The sequence below is a fragment of the Ostrea edulis genome, chromosome 3 (genome assembly GCF_947568905.1).
Source record: "Ostrea edulis chromosome 3, xbOstEdul1.1, whole genome shotgun sequence".
In the NCBI taxonomy this organism is placed as follows: domain Eukaryota; kingdom Metazoa; phylum Mollusca; class Bivalvia; order Ostreida; family Ostreidae; genus Ostrea; species Ostrea edulis.
Genome location: NC_079166.1, coordinates 2,301,726 through 2,321,859, shown reverse-complemented (window position 1 = coordinate 2,321,859; position 20,134 = coordinate 2,301,726). Strand labels below are relative to the sequence as shown.

At 36.1% G+C, this 20,134-nt stretch overlaps 1 protein-coding gene and 1 long non-coding RNA gene across 2 annotated transcripts; both read left to right on the top strand.

Annotated features, from left to right (window-relative positions):
- Positions 1-10,383: 10,383 nt before the first annotated feature.
- Positions 10,384-12,971, top strand: LOC125676803 (galaxin-like). The gene is made up of 4 exons (XM_056158972.1): positions 10,384-10,462; positions 11,458-11,613; positions 11,969-12,314; positions 12,453-12,971. Exons 1-4 carry the CDS (start codon positions 10,384-10,386, stop codon positions 12,763-12,765), a joined length of 894 nt encoding a protein of 297 aa, XP_056014947.1. The 3' UTR covers positions 12,766-12,971.
- Positions 12,972-16,503: 3,532 nt separating this feature from the next.
- On the top strand, positions 16,504-17,874 carry LOC130053118 (uncharacterized). The gene is made up of 2 exons (XR_008801604.1): positions 16,504-16,749; positions 16,976-17,874. It is a non-coding gene; the product is annotated as an uncharacterized LOC130053118 (long non-coding RNA).
- The last annotated feature ends 2,260 nt before the right edge of the window (positions 17,875-20,134 follow it).

The following is a 20,134-nucleotide window of genomic DNA, read 5'->3' as shown; positions in this document are numbered from 1 at the left end:
AAAACATGCTTGCCTAACGAACCTCATTCTAGAAGAGCTTAAGGAAAAGACCAAGGAGATAAGAAGTAAATTAGACTAAACTAAATTTCTGTCTGCATTCAACCCAGCTGTCAAAATACCTAAATTTATTCCACGGAAGTTATTTTTATCCAGTATAGAAACATTCAAGCTCGTTCCGGAACCTTGTGATCAAAGATTACCCAGGACCACAAAAAACGAGACCAAACCAGTGAAACCAAATCCTGTGTAGTACAGGTTCTTCTGCACCACCGAGCTGTCTCCTGCTGAGGAACTCCGTGTGGGGGCGAGACGGAGGACCACATGGAGGGAACGGATCCTGGGGTTCTTTGGATTTTTAAAACGATGACACTTAGAAATATGTGTAAAGATGGAAACGTGATTATAAATATTTGTGACACTTTGTATATGTTTAACTTATTGTTTCTGATGTTTAAAGTGGATTAAAAATTCTTAATTTTATTTTACAATTTTCTTCTTCACTCTCTTTGTACACAGAAGCACCAAAAACAATGGCAGCTTGGTGAAGTAATAAAGTGCAAACATTGAACATGGGAAGTGCACAAAATGTATCTGTGGACCACAACTTACATAAGTATTCAATAAATACACAGAACAAAAACAAGAGGCCCATGGGCCACATCGCTCACCTAAGTCACCTTGGCCCATATCTGAAGACTTTCCATATATATTTGCATGTAAAACCTTAGTCCCTATTATGGCCCAAACTACCCTTTGCAAACTTGAATCTACACTATGCCAGAAAGCTTTCATGTAAATGTCAACTTCTTTGGTCCAATGGTTCTTGAGAAGAAGATTTTTAAAGCTTTTTCCTATATTTGTATGTAAAACTTTGACACACACACCCACTTGTGGCCCCATCCTACCCCCCGGGGGCCATGATTTGAACAAACTTGAATATGCACTATGTCAGAAAGTTTTCTTGTAAATATCAGCTTTTCTGACTCAGTGGTTATTGGGGAAAAGATTTTAACTATATATTTGAATGTAAAACTTTGATCCCCCTTGTTGCCCCATCCTACCCCCCGGGGCCATGATTTCAACAAACTTGAATCTGCACTATGTCAGAAAGTTTTCATGTAAAAATCAGCTTTTCTGGCTCAGTAGTTCTTGAGAAGAAGATTTTTCCTATATATTTGTATGTAAAACTTTGATACCCTATTGTGGCCTCATCCAACCACAGGGGCCCATGATTTGAACAAACTTGAATTTGCATTATGTCAGGAAGCTTTCATGTAAATCTCAGCTTTTCTGGCTTAGTGGTTCTTGAGAAGAAGATTTTTAAAGTTTTTCCCTATATATTTGTATGTAAAACTTTGATCCCCCCTTGTGGCCCCATCCTACCCCCGGGGGTCATGATTTGAACAAATTTGAATCTGAACTATGTCAGAAAGTTTTCATGTAAAAATCATCTTTTCTGGCTCAGTGGTTCTTGAGAAGAAGATTTTTAAAGACTTTTCCTATATATTTGTATGTAAAACTTTGATCCCCCATTGTGGCCCCATCCAACCCCAGGGGCCCATGATTTGAAAAAATTTGAATCTGCATTATGTCAGGAAGCTTTCATGTAAATCTCAGCTTTTCTGGCTTGGTGGTTCTTGAGAAGATTTTTAAAGTTTTTCCCTATATATTTGTATGTAAAACTTTGATCCCCCCTTGTGGCCCCATCCTACCCCCGGGGGTCATGATTTGAACAAATTTGAATCTGAACTATGTCAGAAAGTTTTCATGTAAAAATCATCTTTTCTGACTCAGTGGTTCTTGAGAAGAAGATTTTAAAAAACTTTTCCTATATATTTGTATGTAAAACTTTGATCCCCCATTGTGGCCCCATCCAACCCCAGGGGCCCATGATTTGAAAAAATTTGAATCTGCATTATGTCAGGAAGCTTTCATGTAAATCTCAGCTTTTCTGGCTTGGTGGTTCTTGAGAAGAAGATTTTTAAAGATTTTCCCTATATATTTGTGTGCAAAACTTTGATCCCCCCTTGGGGCTCCAATCTATCCCCGGGGGCCATGATTTGAACAAACTTGAATCTCAATATGTCAGAAAGTTTTCATGTAAAAATCATCTTTTCTGACTCAGTGGTTCTTGAGAAGAAGATTTTTAAAGATTTTTCCTATATATTTGTATTTAAAACTTTAATCCCCTATTGTGGCCCCATCCAACCCCCAGAGCCCATGATTTGAACAAACTTGAATTTGCATTATGTCAGGAAGCTTTCATGTAAATCTCAGCTTTTCTGGCTTAATGGTTCTTGAGAAGAAGATTTTTAAAGTTTTTCCCTATATATTTGTATGTAAAACTTTGATCCCCCCTTGTGGCCCCATCTTACCACCGGGGGCCATGATTTGAACAAACTTGAATCTGCAATATGTCAGAAAGCTTTCAGGTAAATTTCAGCTCTTCTGGCCCAGTGGTTCTTGAGAAGAAGATTTTTAAATGACCCCACCTTATTTTTGCATTTTTGTGATTATCTCCCCTTTGAAAGGGACATGGCCCTTCATTTGAACAAACTTGAAAGCCCTTCACCCAAGGATACTTTTGGCCATGTTTGGTTGAAATTGGCCTGGTGGTTCTGGAGAAGAAGTCGAAAATGTGAAATGTTTAACAGACAGACGGACAGACAGACAGACGACGGACAAAAAGCGATCAGAAAAGCTCACTTGAACCTTCGGTTCAGGTGAGCTAATAACTACATTCATGAATTAAAAATTTGTACATTAATTATTTTTTGAATGCCCATCTGATGTTGAAACACTATACTCCGACAAAGAAAGGAAGACCATATGGTTGCAGAAATAATTTACACTCTGTTGTTCGTTTTTCAACTTGATATTGAATCTAAATCTCTTTATATGGCATATCCAAATAACTTGACAATCGGAAGTTGAAACCTCATTCATCAAACATGGCCTACAAATATGATTCGAGAAATTGGAATATATCGAAATTGTTCAAAAACGGTAAAATAGAGCCTCACAAATCGTAAGTTGCAGGTTGTAAATTTATATATTGACTAAGAAAAAACATAGAATATCATTATATTTACGTAAAGAAAGTCAGCAAATGTTTAGAATGATTGAAAATATTGCGGGAGTGAATCACTCCCGCATTTGCACCATTACGGAGATCCTAAGGAGTTGTAGCCCCACCCCCCTCCCCCAAAAAAAAATCGGAGAGGGCTTCATTATTGCAGCTAGTAAAAACAGGTCAACTAACAAAGGAGCACGATTCGTACCCATGAGAATTCCAACAGACTGTTCGAAGACCTGATCACCAAAGACCACAGTATCTGAATTTTATCAATAAATAGATATAAATAGAAAAAAAATCTATGCATAAATATATATATATATATAGATGGAGTTTTTTTTTTCTATTTACATGTATATCTATTTATTGATTAAAATTCAGATACCTGTGGTAAAACCTACAAACCACAAACCTTGACCTACATATGACATTCACGTTACTCGCTCCGTGGATACAGTATATATTTTATAGACGTGATGTGGAATCGGAACCCCATTTGGTGGAGAATGCTCTGTCTACTTCACGTCAGACATTGGTAATCAGTTCCAGTCTAGATTACTATAATCATTCGGAGAGAAGATGAGGTGTAGCGACTGGAAAACACTTCAGCAAAATAGAAAAAACAAATAAAAAAACCACACACGTAAAAGACCCCCCGCCCCAACCTACCCCCCCCCCCTTCAAATAAAACTTATTGACAGTATCATACAACTGATATTCATTCTAAAGAGGAGACATCGACCCAACACGTGTATGGAGACGTCATCAATTTGAAAGTCTGACAGATATAAGTTTGATTGATTGATTGAATATCGTTTAACGTCCCTCTCGAGAATTTTTCACTCCTATCGAGAAGTCGCCATTACCGGTGAAGGGCTGCAAAATTTATAACTATGTTCGGCTCTTACGGCCTTTGAGAAGGGAGGGATCTTTATCGTGTCACACCTGATGTGACTCGGATTTTGCGGTCTCATCAGAAGGACCGCCCTATTTAGTCGCCTCTTACGACAGACAAGGGGTACTGAGGACCTATTCTAACCCGGATCAGATAGGAAATAGTATTTTTTTTTCATTACTACATATGTAAGTGTAACAGCGATAATAAAGTGAATGAAATCATCTTATTGAATAGGGTGGATAGGAAAGATCGATTGCTAATTTGATGCAGTTCTCTTTGAAAAAATCAAAAAAGTACATATTTTGTTATCTCTTTTTCATTTCACCAGTTTTTAATAAGAAAGTAAATTCTTTGATGAAAAATACACTCATTACAAGGCACTCGACGTTGTAAATATCTATATTAAAAAATTGACTTCCCATCAACAAAATATTCACTGTGTAACTAAGGTACTTCTAATGGTCAACAAAAAAATTAGTCAGTAGAGAGATACAGAGCTCGCAATTCTTTGTTATGTAAACAAGACTCGTGCCATGATTTTGTTTAATATACTAGTAAAACTTTCGTTTAAAGCAGATTTTTTTTTCAATTTACAAGTTAATTCTGAATACAATTAAGCAGCTTTTAGTATTTGTCAGATCTCCTTTTGTTTGTTTTTTAGAAATACCATGATAGTTAAGCATTGTAAACATTGAGGGAAAATAAAATTGAAAATGTTCCGTCCCAGTAGTGCCCATGCCCCTTTATACGGAGCAACCACTACACCCTATGAGCCTATGACCCCATGACGCTCCTTATTTGGCAGTCTACGTTCGGTGGTCATTCAAAGTTTGCAACAAACACGTATTCAACATCGAGGATGAAAACAATGTCAATTTCAAAACAAAAATAAGGAAACGATTCTCGTGAGAGGAATTTCCAGCGTTGGTTATTCTTGGTTCACAATGAGAACATGATATAATTACGACGATGTTATCTTTTCCATCTTAGTCACACAGACATAAATAGTTTTAGGTTCCCCCTTTTCAATAATTAGAAAGTCTGAAAATTGTATGTTATTTATATATCATAATGTTCGTCTTTTCTCAAAGACTGCAGATTCAAACAAGTGGTCCTACATATGATGTTTTACTTACTAAAGAAAAATAAATAAATGGAAAAAATTCGAAGACATAGAACAGTTAATGTTCTGTGGCGGAAATGTTTTAACCCCCCCCCCCCCCCCCCCAACACACACACACAAAACAACAACATTATTCTTTCCACATCTATTCATGATTTGTTACATAAAACAACATTTAAGTTATATAAAAATTAAAGAAATAAAAATAAACGTTTATTCAGTACATATACGCACATACATACAAATATATTGTACGTTCATACCAAGGACAAAGCTTATTCCAGTGGGGTCCTTTGATGCACGGATGTTGGCGCAAGGGGTCATTTGTTTTCGAAAGCAAAAATGGTCTTTCTTCAAAAAAATAACACAACCAATACCCAGTATGTTAGTATTTTTTGTACCTATCGAGTTATAGGTCAAAATTGTGTGTCGGAAAGAGAACTATTTACCAGTTTGTTGTGATCTACTTAGGGGAAATCCCACACGCAGCCCTTACTGTTCGAGAGGTCCCACACCCAACCCTTACTGTTCCAGAGGTGTTTTATGTTACCCCCTCCTACACCAGGTGTATCTCCATAGATATGATTCTGATAAAAACAAAATATACTTAAACCACTCCCACCAACTGCAATAAGAAAACTGCGCTTTCCTTTTTCTAGATTTTTGCATGGGGTTTACCTATACACCTATCAGAAGACACTAAAATGAAATAGGAAATTATTAATATATTATTCTAAATATAGCTTGGTATTCGGCTATATAGGATGAATATTTTGCAAGCATCCTCTGTCTTGAAAAACAAACAAACATTTTAATTGAACATCAATTTAAACTTTCCAGCTGAACTGTGCGATGTTTCTGTACATTTTTCTGTGCATTATGGGATGGGGAAATTTAGGTATGATTTATTTGTTTATCCATTTATTGAAATCATCAATGCTTAATTCACTGATTTTAATGATATTGTAAAATTTCATAAACAATATTAAATTTGTAATATATAATAAATTATATGCATGCATTGAATACAGAAGCAGAATGACGAATTGATTAACAACACTTTAATTTATACATTTTAACGTTTTCATTTTTAAAAAATTGAAATCATTCCTTTCTTCTCGCTATTTATGAATGCATTGCATGGAACAAAAAAAAAGTCTACATATATCTTATGTTTATCAAACTGTTTAGAAACAAACACGAAGTGGTATAGGCATAGACCATAACGCATTTAATCCTTTTAATCATTGTAGCGTTGACAAAGCGTCCATGTTTTAACTCAGACGGGAATCAAACTTATTACCATATCGGCCAGTTTTGCTGCGGGGGTCATGTTTACGACAGAGGGGAGGATCTACGCTGTTGTGGAGGTGAGAGAGAGAGAGAGAGAGAGAGAGAGAGAGATACAGAGAGAGACAGAGAGAGAGAGAGGCAGACAGACAGACAGACACAGACACACAGAGAAAGAGAGAGACAGAGAATTTTTATACTACAACAGATATCTGATTTAATGTTCAAAATTTCTAAGTACATTAAAAGAAGATGAAATAAATTAGAATTTAATGCTTAATAAAAACCGCAGTTGATATTACACCCTGTATTCAATTCTTGTTCTTTACGAGATGTAGTTGACAAGTAAAATATCTTTTGATTTTTTTCTGTTTAGGTGTGAAGGTATACAGAGAAAATTCCCACACCTGTTGTGACTCCGGGGAAGTACATGACAGATTCATTCAGACCGGGCAACATAGGGGAAAGGAACAACTGTGCTGTGGAAACAGGACTCACCTGGTAGTCACCATTGGTTAGTTTAAAATACTGAATTCTTTCTACAAACAATATACATATATCAAGAGACATCTATTATATAAACAAGTATCACACACCACGAAAAAAACGACAATAATCTACATTGTTAACAAGAATGATACACTGTTGTACAGAATGACAAAATGGTTTCGTTGTAAGTCATTCTCTCACCAGAGGGCGCGTTGCGCAAAGGTTCATTGCCAATCGGAACTCCTCGAATGTCTCGCGAACTCGACATAGATCTCGGATGTAATACGGTGGCATCCATGAGTGAATTTGATGCATTGCCAATTGGCAATGCATCAAATTCACTCATGGATGCCACCGTATTACATCCGAGATCTATGCATCAAATTCACTCATGGATGCCACCGTATTACATCCGAGATCTATGTCGAGTTCGCGAGACATTCGAGGAGTTCCGATTGGTTCATTGCGAGTAGCGCACGGAACTCTGGGTAGAGAATGGTTCAATCTGATTAAAATATAGATCTCTCAAATAGCACACAGCGCAGTTGTGCGCTATTTGAGAGATCTGTATTTTAATCAGATTGAGAATGGTTTGTTTACTAACGATAGTGTAGAGAGTTTGTACCATGGTCGGGTCGGGATGAAAATATAATTATTTTTCAAAATTATAGAAATCAAACAAATTTAGAGGGAAAACTTCCCAAACAATGTGATTGTGAAATAAAATGGTGGTAAGATAATGATTTGAAGTGATTAAGTTCGAAACAATATTTGGTAGTCCGTACTATTGTTGATTCGGATATGGTAAACAGTGCCGACAACGAAAAATAATATGATTTGCCACAAGAACATGATTAAACAACAAAGTCAATTAATAGACACATAAATCTCGCATCAAAATCAACAATCCAAGAGGTGAGTGGGAGAGAAGTCTAACGAAAATATACTGTATTATTTTTCAAGCTAATATATTTTTCAAGGTCAAACAAATTAAAGCCGCAATCTAGAAATTCTGATATCGCAACATAAAGAGCTATGCGAATCCAAACTTATGTTTATTTAGAATAATGTTTAGAGGTCTCAAGATGATATATTAATGATATACTAGTCTTCAAGATCAATACATTTTTTTCTTATTATCACCCCCATTTTTAAAAAAAAAAAAAAAAAAAAAAGAATTAAAGCCGCAATGTTGAGACCAGAATATGAAATATATATATATATATATATATATATATATATATATAAATTAATTGTTGTAATGATTTTTTGTAATGTTCTAACATAATTAGGAAGTATTGAAGGTCAAACTATAGTCGCAATTTTGGGAATCCTCATTTATGCTAAATTAAGGAATTCAAGGTCAGAGCCTTGCAACGAGGGAAACGAATTGTTTTCTATTAATCATGCAAAAGAAGATATCTTAGGGGGTGAATTTTGGCGATTAGGCTATGGAAACTGATTTTAACTAAGGATTTATCCTGGATTCATGCGCGTGAAATTGTAACGTATTTACGTTAACTTCTGGGATCGTACCTGGTCAATTCCAGGGTTTGGGGTATTCAACAATAACTAATTTAAACTAATTGGTATGATTTTAGTGGACTGCCAAAATATACAAATATGTCCTAACCTTATCTAGGTTAATTATCATCAAACAGAGAATCACTATATCAATCAGAGGCAAGCAACGATAAACTGGTAGTGCTAACTTGACAAAATGTAAATCTAGAGCCCAGTCGCCCTCGGATTACCTCATATACTGTAGGACGCCTTATTCAGGACGGACAGTATATGTGGTAGCCCTTCAACCACTGCACTCATTGTAGGATGCCTTATTCAGGACGGACAATGAGTACAACGGCCTGGACGACGGTCTGTTCAGCCAATGCGGACGACACCCAAAACGAATTATGGCTAGCCTCATTACTGGAGGTCAACCTCTTCGTGGCAGGCCAGACTTCTGATGGCCTTCCAAATTCACTCTCTAACTGTAAGAACAGGCGAGGAATTGTTTACTATGAATACTTTATTAATACCCATACTCTCGTCCTCTCAACTTGGCTGGGTCTTCTATCTGAATGACACTGACGACTGCGGAGTCTCGGTATTTATACACAAATGAGATCACGTGATGTAAAGTGACTAATTGAGAACTCCGCATGGTCGTACCTCAAATATCCGGAATCATTACAAAATCACTCAAATTATTCATTCCACCTGGACGGAATTATTTGAAACGATGCATCCAGGATTTTCGTGTGCTCTTTCTCTCTGCATCGGTCCATATTGGGTTATGATCAATAACAACCACTTGCATGTCTTGCCAAATGTGACCTTCTTTATTGAAGTGTTCTCCTACGGGTTCGGATGGTTGATCGATGGTTGATGATAATTGATAATAATAGAGGGCGAAGCGGAGCTCTCCCTATAGGTAACACGTATATACATGTTTAAAAGGAAAATATAGAAAACTAATGAAAAATTAAACCATACCTATGGAAATTTAACATTTTGGTACCAATGGCGTAGGTTTTTATAAGAGCACGTGGACATGTATTTCTCCATTTTGAATCTCGTCTACCCTACTTCACGTCGTTCTGAGTTGTTACATAAAATCTGTAAAAGCATGTAAATATTATTTTCTTAATCATATATAATCACTTCTCAATTAACGCGATTGTACCATGTCTCCTATGTTTGTGAATTTGTTAAACACCGACGCTGAATATGACGTCACAATGCACTGTTTACTGCGTTCAACGAATAGGCGGATCAAATGTCTATTAAAGTTAGGAGGTAGTCTGGTCCCCCTTCCCACAATTCCGTTCGCGCACTCCAATCTCTACAAAGAGCGTAAGGAACGACAACTCTGGGTAGAGATTGCGCGCACTCTCTACATTGAATTGTGGGAAGGGGGACCAGACTAAGTCAGGAGGATGCTGTTCTCACACGTTTAGTGCCAACTTTGGAATATTTTTGTTTCTGTTGTGGAGATAGATTCTGTAGATGCCAATACTTTTTGCTTCGCCCTCAAAAACGGTCACGCCGGAAGACATACTATTTCAATATGTATAAAGTAAATAGATAATACATCATAGCCTCTTGGTGAAATGAAGAAGTTTCAAAATTTCAAGAAGTTTCAAAATATGTCAGACTAATTTAGAATCAAACTACCAGATGCTTTGATCGAAATCACAAAATAGGAATTCGATGAAGTGCGTGAGTGCGAAGGAAGACATCAATACTATATACATTTTTTTTTTTACATTTTCAGGAACAGACACGTACTGCTGTGGAAGTGAATTCATAAGAAAAGATTACGGTTGTTGCAATGGTACAATAGCCTTCAACAGGAGTGTTTCAGACTGTGTGAAATATCACGTGGTTCCACGGGGGCACGACTTCTGCAATGGGGTACAATTCAACAAACGGAATCAGACGTGTTGCGGCAATTCCCGTCTCCACAATGTTCCTTCCGGTGACAGGGATTTTCGGTGTTGTGGGATGGCTTTAATTGATGATAGAAAACAACGATACTGTTCAGACAACGTTCAGCCTAAAAATATATATGTTTGCGGGACAAGTAAGATTTAAATCATTTACAAAGAAGCTCATCAACTTTAATCGGCAACCCTCGGCTAACTTCGCTACGCTCCATATACAGTGCGTGAGGAACGAGTCGCGCGAGGAGTTCCGAGTGCATCAACTTTTGTTGAAATGTCATGAATTCTGATAGCTGCACATATGTAGCTCTATGGGGAAATATTGGTCTGACCCGATATTTCCCTAGAGAGCTACAGATCTGTAGCTAAAATTCTGACAGATAGAACATCAGGGCCATCTGCGCTCAGGGCCATGATAATAGTAAAGTATTATGTGAAAGTGACATAATAATAGTAAAGTATTATGTTAAAGTGACATACTAATAGTAAAGTGTTATGTTAAAGTGACATAATGATAGTAAAGTATTATGTTAAAATGACATAATGATAGTAAAGTGTTATGTTAAAGTGACATACTAATAGTAAAGTATTATGTTAAAGTGACATACTAATAGTAAAGTGTTATGTTAAAGTGACATACTAATAGTAAAGTATTATGTTAAAGTGACATACTAATAGTAAAGTGTTATGTTAAAATGACAAAATGATAGTAAAGTATTATGTTGAAGTGACATACTAATAGTAAAGTATTATGTTAAAGTGACTTAATAATAGTAAAGTATTATGTTAAAGTGACATACTAATAGTAAAGTATTATGTTAAAGTGGCATGCGACCTTTGTTTTGATTGTCGTATATCCGAAAATCTCATGACTTTTATTACTGTTAGCGGGCTCCCGGCGAAGAAACACTTACAGTCACTATAATAAACGTATTTTAAAGTTGAGCAAGGCGCCGGGATGGAGACCCCCCCCCCCCCCCCCCTGTCGCGAAGATTGCGCTGTGTTCATTACGCTACCGCAACAGTTTTAATTTTCTTCTCAAAATTACTAAGTGTTCCGTATATTTCTATAAATTCACGATAAGAATTTGATACAAGTACTAGATGTAGTATTAAAAATGTCATTTCTGCTTAGGGCTGTATTACCCAAACAACGAGATCTGCTGCCGTCAGAATATCATCTCCTCAAATGGTACATTAGGCTGTTGTGGAGGGGGTTCTTACGACAAACGACACCAGACCTGCTGCCACGGCAAAGCAATCCAGAAAGAAACCGAAATATGCTGCCAAGGTAAAGAAAAAAAACCTCACATGAGTAGGTCTATTCTATACAATAATCTGATAGTTTTCATTGTAAACTAAATTTCTTTTCTTTGACTGAAGATCTCTTTCCCATTTCTCATAACATTCAACCAAATTTAAAAAAGGCATCAATAAATAATATTCACAATTTTACCAGATATGTTAAAAAAAAATTAATTTCAAATTTTTTCATCTGCTTCTACTGCAAAAAATTATTTTGCAAAATGTATGATATACACCCCTTTCTCCTTCTCTTCTGTCCAAAATCAAACAGAAATTATGTATGATAACATATGAGCTTTTTCTTTTCATAATCATGTCATAATCCAACACTATTATTTCAGGCACCGTGCACAATATCAACAATGTTGAAAACCACCAGTGCTGTGGAAGAAACGTGTACTCTCGGACATCACAACTTTGTTGCAGAAATGACGTCATAACAGACAAAACGAAAACTCATCACGATCGATGTTGTTATGGTAACACATTGCCCTTCTCATGCACAGAACCTCACTTCAATACCTGTGGAAAGCAGCCGTATGACAGGGAAAAAGACCTCTGCTGCAATATGCAGATCCATAAAGGGGCCAAGGGATTCGGGCGAAAATGCTGTGGTTCAGGGACTAAAAACTATGACCCTGAAACGGAGGAGTGTCGTCTTAATGACGTCAAGAATAAAACAGATAGGTGAATACTCTCTCTCTCTCTCTCTCTCTCTCTCTCTCTCTCTCTCTCTCTCTCATTTACCCTTGAAGACCTTAAAGACTTTCAGGGGTACAACCTTTGATCCATTCTTGTCAATAATACATAATCCATTACCTTTAGCCATCCTGCAATACCAGCAGCCCCTGGTCCACCGGGTTCTGGGAAGCCAATTGCAGATAAAAAAGAACTGCAAACATTCGGAATTTCCACAGCTTCCTCTCCTGAATGGACTCCCTCGAAAATGCAAAAATTCATAAAGGATAAGAAAATATACATCTGCGGAAGAAATGGTATATTTTTGTATTTTCTTTCTGAAGAATTGGTATATTTTGTCAGTTGTACTTTACAGTATACAATTAATCCAAGCTTACGCCGGAAACAGTCAAAACTATTGTCCCGAGGTGGTGGCGAAGACCCGGGAAACTGTTTTTAGAGGTCGTAGGCCAGGGACAACAGTCTCCCCGGTCTTCGCCACCACCTCGGGACAATAGTCTTGATTTTTTCCCGCGTAGGCATGAAATACATTGTACTTGTTTTATTACCTAATCTGCTAATCAGGCATTAGTTTCTCACGTGACCGGGAAACAGTTCGTCACGTGACGGGAAACAGTTTGTCACATGATCAGGTAATATTGTGATGTAGACGATAAGATGAGTTCATAATTCAGATGTTGGTTTGTTTGATTGATTGATTTTATATCGTTTGACGCCCCTTTCGAGAATTTTTCACTCATATCGAGACATCACCATTACCGGTGAAGGGCTGCAAAATTTATAACTATGCTCGATGCGTACGGCTGCTGTGATTCGGATTTTGCGGTCTCGTCTGAAGGACCGCCCCATTTAGTCGCCTCTTACGACAGACAAGGGATTTTGAGGACCTATTCTAACCCGGATCAGAAAAAATTAGAATTTTTTCATTACTACATATGTAAGTGTAACAGCGATAATAAAGTGAATGAAATCATCTTATTGAATAGGGTGGATAGGAAAGATGGATTGCTAGTTTGACACAGTTCAGATAAGGCCTTTTGAAATTTAAAAAATAATTCTAAAATTGTATCCCATCTTTACTTAACACTAAAGATCTCTCTCTCTCTCTCTCTCTCTCTCTCTCTCTCTCTCTCTCAGCTATTCTTTGTAAGTTCCCAATCAATGATGTCTTTGTAACTATTGTAAAAGGAATGACGATAAGCCTTAATTAACATGAAGACGAGCTTTAAACATTTTTTGTTCAAAGTGTTTATAAATCTAAGTAACAGAGCATGAAGAGGAATGTTTATAAATCTAAGTAACAGAGCATGAAGAGGAATGTTTATAAATCTAAGTAACAGAGCATGAAGAGGAATGTTTATAAATCTAAGTAACAGAGCATGAAGAGGAATGTTTATAAATCTAAGTAACAGAGCATGAAGAGGAATGTTTATAAATCTAAGTAACAGAGCATGAAGAGGAATGTTTATAAATCTAAGTAACAGAGCATGAAGAGGAATATTTATAAATCTAAGTAACAGAGCATGAAGAGGAATGTTTATAAATCTAAGTAACAGAGCATGAAGAGGAATGTTTATAAATCTAAGTAACAGAGCATGAAGAGGAATGTTTGCTCGTTGTGTATATGTTAATTGTTAGGTTTTAAAACTCGGTTTCAATGTTGTTGAATCTTTGCATCTGGGCTTATATATATATATATATATATATATATATATATATATGTTGTTAGTTTTACCGCTTATTTAAATTAAAACATTGCCTTAAGGACAGAGGATGGGTTAACCCTTCTCCCCAAATCGTAAAGAATTTTGTAAAACTATCTGTAATTGTTGTACTTCTCTTGGGTAAAAAGTTCAACATAATAACGCCTTTTGCGTCCAAAAATACTCTGATAGTTTTCATTGTAAACTAAATTTCTTTTCTTTGACTGATGATCTCTTTCCCTTTTCTCATAACATTCAACCAAATTTAAAAAAGGCATCAATAAATAATATTCACAATTTTACCAGATATGTTAAAAAAAATTTATTTCAAATTTTTTCATCTGCTTCAACTGCAAAAAAATATTTTGCAAAATGTATGATATACACCCCCTTCTCCTTCTCTTCTGTCCAAAATCAAACAGAAATTATGTATGATAACATATGAGCTTTTTCTTTTCATAATCATGTCATAAAGACACAATCCAACACCATTATTTCAGGCACCGTGCACAATATCAACAATGTTGAAAACCTCCAGTGCTGTGGAAGAAGCGTGTACTCTCGGACATCACAACTTTGTTGCAGAAATGACATCATAACTTACAAAACGAAAACTCATCACGATCGATGTTGTTATGGTAACATATTGCCCTTCTCATGCACAGAACCTCACTTCAATACCTGTGGAAAGCAGCCGTATGACAGGGAAAAAGACCTCTGCTGCAATATGCAGATCCATAAAGGGGCCAAGGGATTCGGGCGAAAATGCTGTGGTTCAGGGACTAAAAACTATGACCCTGAAACGGAGGAGTGTCGTCTTAATGACGTCAAGAATAAAACAGATAGGTGAATACTCTCTCTCTCTCTCTCTCTCTCTCTCTCTCTCATTTACCCTTGAAGACCTTAAAGACTTTCAGGGGTACAACCTTTGATTCATTCTTGTCAATAATTCATAATCCATTATCTTTAGCCATCCTGCAATACCAGCAGCCCCTGGTCCACCGGGTTCTGGGAAGCCAATTGCAGATAAAAAAGAACTGCAAACATTCGGAATTTCCACAGCTTCCTCTCCTGAATGGACTCCTTCGAAAATGCAAAAATTCATAAAGGATAAGAAAATATACATCTGCGGAAGAAATGGTATATTTTTGTATTTTCTTTCTGAAGAATTGGTATATTTTGTCAGTTGTACTTTACAGTATACAATTAATCCAAGCTTACGCCGGAAACAGTCAAAACTATTGTCCCGAGGTGGTGGCGAAGACCCGGGAAACTGTTTTTAGAGGTCGTAGGCCAGGGACAACAGTCTCCCCGGTCTTCGCCACCACCTCGGGACAATAGTCTTGATTTTTCCCCGCGTAGGCATGAAATACATTGTACTTGTTTTATTACCTAATCTGCTAATCAGGCATTAGTTTCTCACGTGACCGGGAAACAGTTCGTCACGTGACGGGAAACAGTTTGTCACATGATCAGGTAATATTGTGATGTAGACGATAAGATGAGTTCATAATTCAGATGTTGGTTTGTTTGATTGATTGATTTTATATCGTTTGACGCCCTTCTCGAGAATTTTTCACTCATATCGAGACATCACCATTACCGTTGAAGGGCTGCAAAATTTATAACTATGCTCGATGCGTACGGCTGCTGTGATTCGGATTTTGCGGTCTCATCTGAAGGACCGCCCCATTTAGTCGCCTCTTACGACAGACAAGGGATTTTGAGGACCTATTCTAACCCGGATCAGAAAAAATTAGAATTTTTTCATTACTGCATATGTAAGTGTAACAGCGATAATAAAGTGAATGAAATCATCTTATTGAATAGGGTGGATAGGAAAGATGGATTGCTAGTTTGACACAGTTCAGATAAGGCCTTTTGAAATTTAAAAAATAATTCTAAAATTGTATCCCATCTTTACTTAACACTAAAGATCTCTCTCTCTCTCTCTCTCTCTCTCTCTCTCTCTCTCTCTCTCAGCTATTCTTTGTAAGTTCCCAATCAATGATGTCTTTGTAACTATTGTAAAAGGAATGACGACAAGCCTTAATTAACATGAAGACGAGCTTTAAACATTTTTTGTTCAAAGTGTTTATAAATCTAAGTAACAGAGCATGAAGAGGAATGTTTATAAATCTAAGTAACAGAGCATGAAGAGGAATGTTTATAAATCTAAGTAACAGAGCATGAAGAGGAATGTTTATAAATCTAAGTAACAGAGCATGAAGAGGAATGTTTATAAATCTAAGTAACAGAGCATGAAGAGGAATGTTTGCTCGTTGTGTATATGTTAATTGTTAGGTTTTAAAACTCGGTTTCAATGTTGTTGAATCTTTGCATCTGGGCTTATATATATATATATATATATATATATATATATATATATATATATATGTTGTTAGTTTTACCGCTTATTTAAATTAAAACATTGTCTTAAGGACAGAGGATGGGTTAACCCTTCTCCCCAAATCGTAAAGAATTTTGTAAAACTATCTGTAATTGTTGTACTTCTCTTGGGTAAAAAGTTCAACATAATAACGCCTTTTGCGTCCAAAAATACTGTGGTCATCACCTTGCCAGCAGATTATTGCGTCTTGAACTTCTTTGGCCTCGGGTACCCAGGCCCTACCCACTGACGACTCTGAGCTTTGTTCTCTGGCTCATAATAATGAACCATCTACAGTCACCAGACGTAAAGACGCATTACATTCAAAAAGGTTTGAACATGCATTATTTGATTTGATCCGAGATTTACTTTGTGATATATATTTATATGAATTACTTGTGCATGCGTGAATATTGTTTTTGAATGCTTGTTTGTTGTGTTAACAACGAGTGAGAAGAAGAAAACTTGAGTAAATGGTTTCGATATTTGAATTATTCACAATGAAACAATAAGCCTAAAGATTTTTTTTTTTATTACATCTAACTTGTCTACAAAAGATTTCAGGTAGATCACACCACCACCACGTCACAGTTTATGAACGTAACAATGTATAATACGTCATAATCCACACGATGTATATTACGTCATAATCCATTCTTCCTTACCACCAAACCAAAACAAACGCTTGCTTGGAGTCAGTATCTACATTCCTGTGGTAATAAAAATGGAATTTCAAAACGACATGTTTTTGGGAAGTGAACCAAGTCCTGATTTTGTTCCCCGTGACAGAATCAGAGACACAATTTTCAGAATTGAAAATCTGAAAGCAACCAATGCAAATACTTGTTCATTTTTGCCGTCATGGGTAAATGACAAGTATTTCACTCAGTTATATACAACGACGGAAACCAAGAGTAATGCATTGGAGATAACCACCGAAAGAGTAGATAAGAGAGACACATTGAGGACGGCGGAACCAAAATGCAGTGGTGAAGAACTGGACACAAAATCAAAGGATGTTTCGGAATCAACAGTCCTGAAACTAGATACGATTGAAAAGAGCCTCGTTGTAGAAAAGACTGAGAATAATTCAGATCCAGACCTACAGCGCGAAAAGGAATATGAATGGCAGAAAAAACATGCTTGCCTAATGAACCACATTCTAGAAGAGCAAAAAACGAGACCAAAGCAGTGAAACCAAATATTGTGCAGTACAGGTTCCTCTGCACCACCGTGCTGTCTCCTGCTGAGGAACCCCGTGTGGTGGCGAGACGGAGGTTCACATGGAGGGAACGGATCCTGAGGTTCTTTGGATTTTTAAAACGATGACACTTAGAACTGTGTGTAAAGATGGAAACGTGATTATATAGATTTGTGACACTTTGTATATGTTTAACTTATTGTTTCTGATGTTTAAAGTGGATTAAAAAAATTCTTAATTTTATTTTAAATCGCACAATTTTGTTCTTCACTCTTTGTACACAAAAGCACCAAAAATAATGGCAGCTTGGTGAAGTAATAATGTGCATACCCTGAACATGGGAAGTGCACAAAATGTATCTGTAGACCACAACTTATATAAGTATTCAATAAATACACAGAACAAAAAATGACTACATTCATGAATTAAAAATTTGGAGGTTGACAAAACACGGACAGTCACGGACGCACGGATGCACGGAAACAGATAAAAATAGTACAAATCACGGATTCATTTTGCACGGATGATAAAATTTTCCGTGCATTTTTTAAATATAGAATATGCTATTGATTTGTGACTTCGAACATCCATTGGATCTTTTTTTTTTTTTTTTTTGGTGCAAGTAGGTAGGAGATATGCAGGTAGACTCTACCAGTCACAGACTTTTTCCGTGCATTGTGACGTCACTGTAATTGTTATAAACATTAGAAATTTACACTACATTACAGACAGAAGACTATAATTCTTTCATAATACAAGAATAATATTTTATTTCAATTGTTATTTCTTATAATTCTTCAATAAGAACAATTTACAGAATTTCCGTGACGTTGGTATCCGTGACTAAAAAAATCATCCGTGACTTTAAAATCGTCCGTGAATCCGTGAGTAAAAAATTGTCCGTGACTTTTTGTTTTGGTTTCTGCAATTTCCGTGATTTTATGTGTTTACGATAAATAATAATGATAAATGTGTTTCTAGTTTTCAATTTTATTGATCCGTAAATTTTGTTAAAAACGGAATGTCAATTTCATATCTTTATCTGTAAAATTTTATGACAGTGCAATGTCGATTTCGTCCGCTGCTCAAAAGAGCATTTTTAAATTCACGGAAATTGTTATCATCCGTGCAAAATGAGTCCGTGATTTGTATTATTTATCAAATCACGGACAGATTTTTTTTTTCAGTCACGGAAACCATAGTTTATGGAAATTCTGTAAATTGGAAAATGTATATGAAATATAACGATAAAATACTTGTAATATGAGAGAAATATAGTCTTCCATCTGTAAATTTCACATGTTTGTAATGTGATGAAGGAACCACAGAAATATTGCATACAAATCACGGACAGATTTTTCTTTCCAGTCACGGATACCAAAGTTTACGGAAATTCTGTAAATTGAAGAATTTATATGAAATAATGATAAAATACCTGTATTATGAGAAAATATAGTTTTTATGTTTATTATAATGTAATGAAGGATTCACGGAAATACTGCATACAACACAGACAAATGTTTGTGACGAAACAATTACGGTGACGTCACAATGCATTGAAAATTTCTGTGACTGATAGATTCATTCCCTGGGGTGTACACAAAACAATTCAAAGTATATTCGAAGTCACAAATCAATTGATTCTATAATTTAAAAAATGCACGGACAATTTCATTATCCGTGCAAAATGAATCCGTGATTTGTACTATTTTTTCTACTTCCGTGCATCCGTGTTTTGTAAATGGCGTAAAAATTTGAACATTATTTTTTGAATGCCCATTTGAAGTGGGAGTAGCCCGTCGTTTATGAATGTTGGTCACTTTCGACGGGCATATAAAAACAAGTCAGCTAAACAATAGAGCACAATTCGTACCCATGAGAATTCCAACAGACTTTTCGAAGACCTGATCACCAAAAACTACGAAGATATTGTCTATGAGGAACTCCAGCATATTTTTTATTTCAACTTCAAAGTATTGGTGCGTGGTGTTTAAAGGTTGTTTTTTGTTTTTGGATGACGAATATGTCCTTTTTCCATTTTTGTTGAAAACGTAACTGCCAATATCAAAGTCTATAATTTATCGTGAGGAATGGTCGTTCAGTGTTGAAAAGTCAAATTTCGATATTAAAATTAAAATTGCAGTTCAAGTAGAAAAAACAACCCTTGCTAGCCGTAAACATGTTGATCTAAGCAATTAGATACATACACTGTCGATATTTATATTTCATTTAGCAATTATGATGTATTTCTCCTTTAATGCATCTTCACAAGTCTTGGGTAACGAATCAATAACTCTTCCATACTCAGTCTAATAAATAAAGGCCAATTATCAAACATGATCCTGAAGATGTGCCAAAATATGACCAACGGTAAAGGGTAGCTAAGCATCCAAGTGCTTAACTAGAGTGCGCTAAAAAGCCACCTTATAATATATACTCAAACTTTCACTACCGCCACCCTTAAAAGCAGCATTTATGTTTCATAAAACTGTTCTAAAAATCAATGTTTTAAATT

Coding starts and splice junctions, on each gene's coding strand:
- LOC125676803 (XM_056158972.1), top strand. CDS start 10,384: ATGGCTTTAATTGATGATAGAAAACAACGATACTGTTCAGACAACGTT. Junction 11,614..11,968: donor AACCGAAATATGCTGCCAAG/GTAAAGAAAAAA, acceptor CTATTATTTCAG/GCACCGTGCACAATATCAAC. Junction 12,315..12,452: donor GTCAAGAATAAAACAGATAG/GTGAATACTCTC, acceptor CATTACCTTTAG/CCATCCTGCAATACCAGCAG.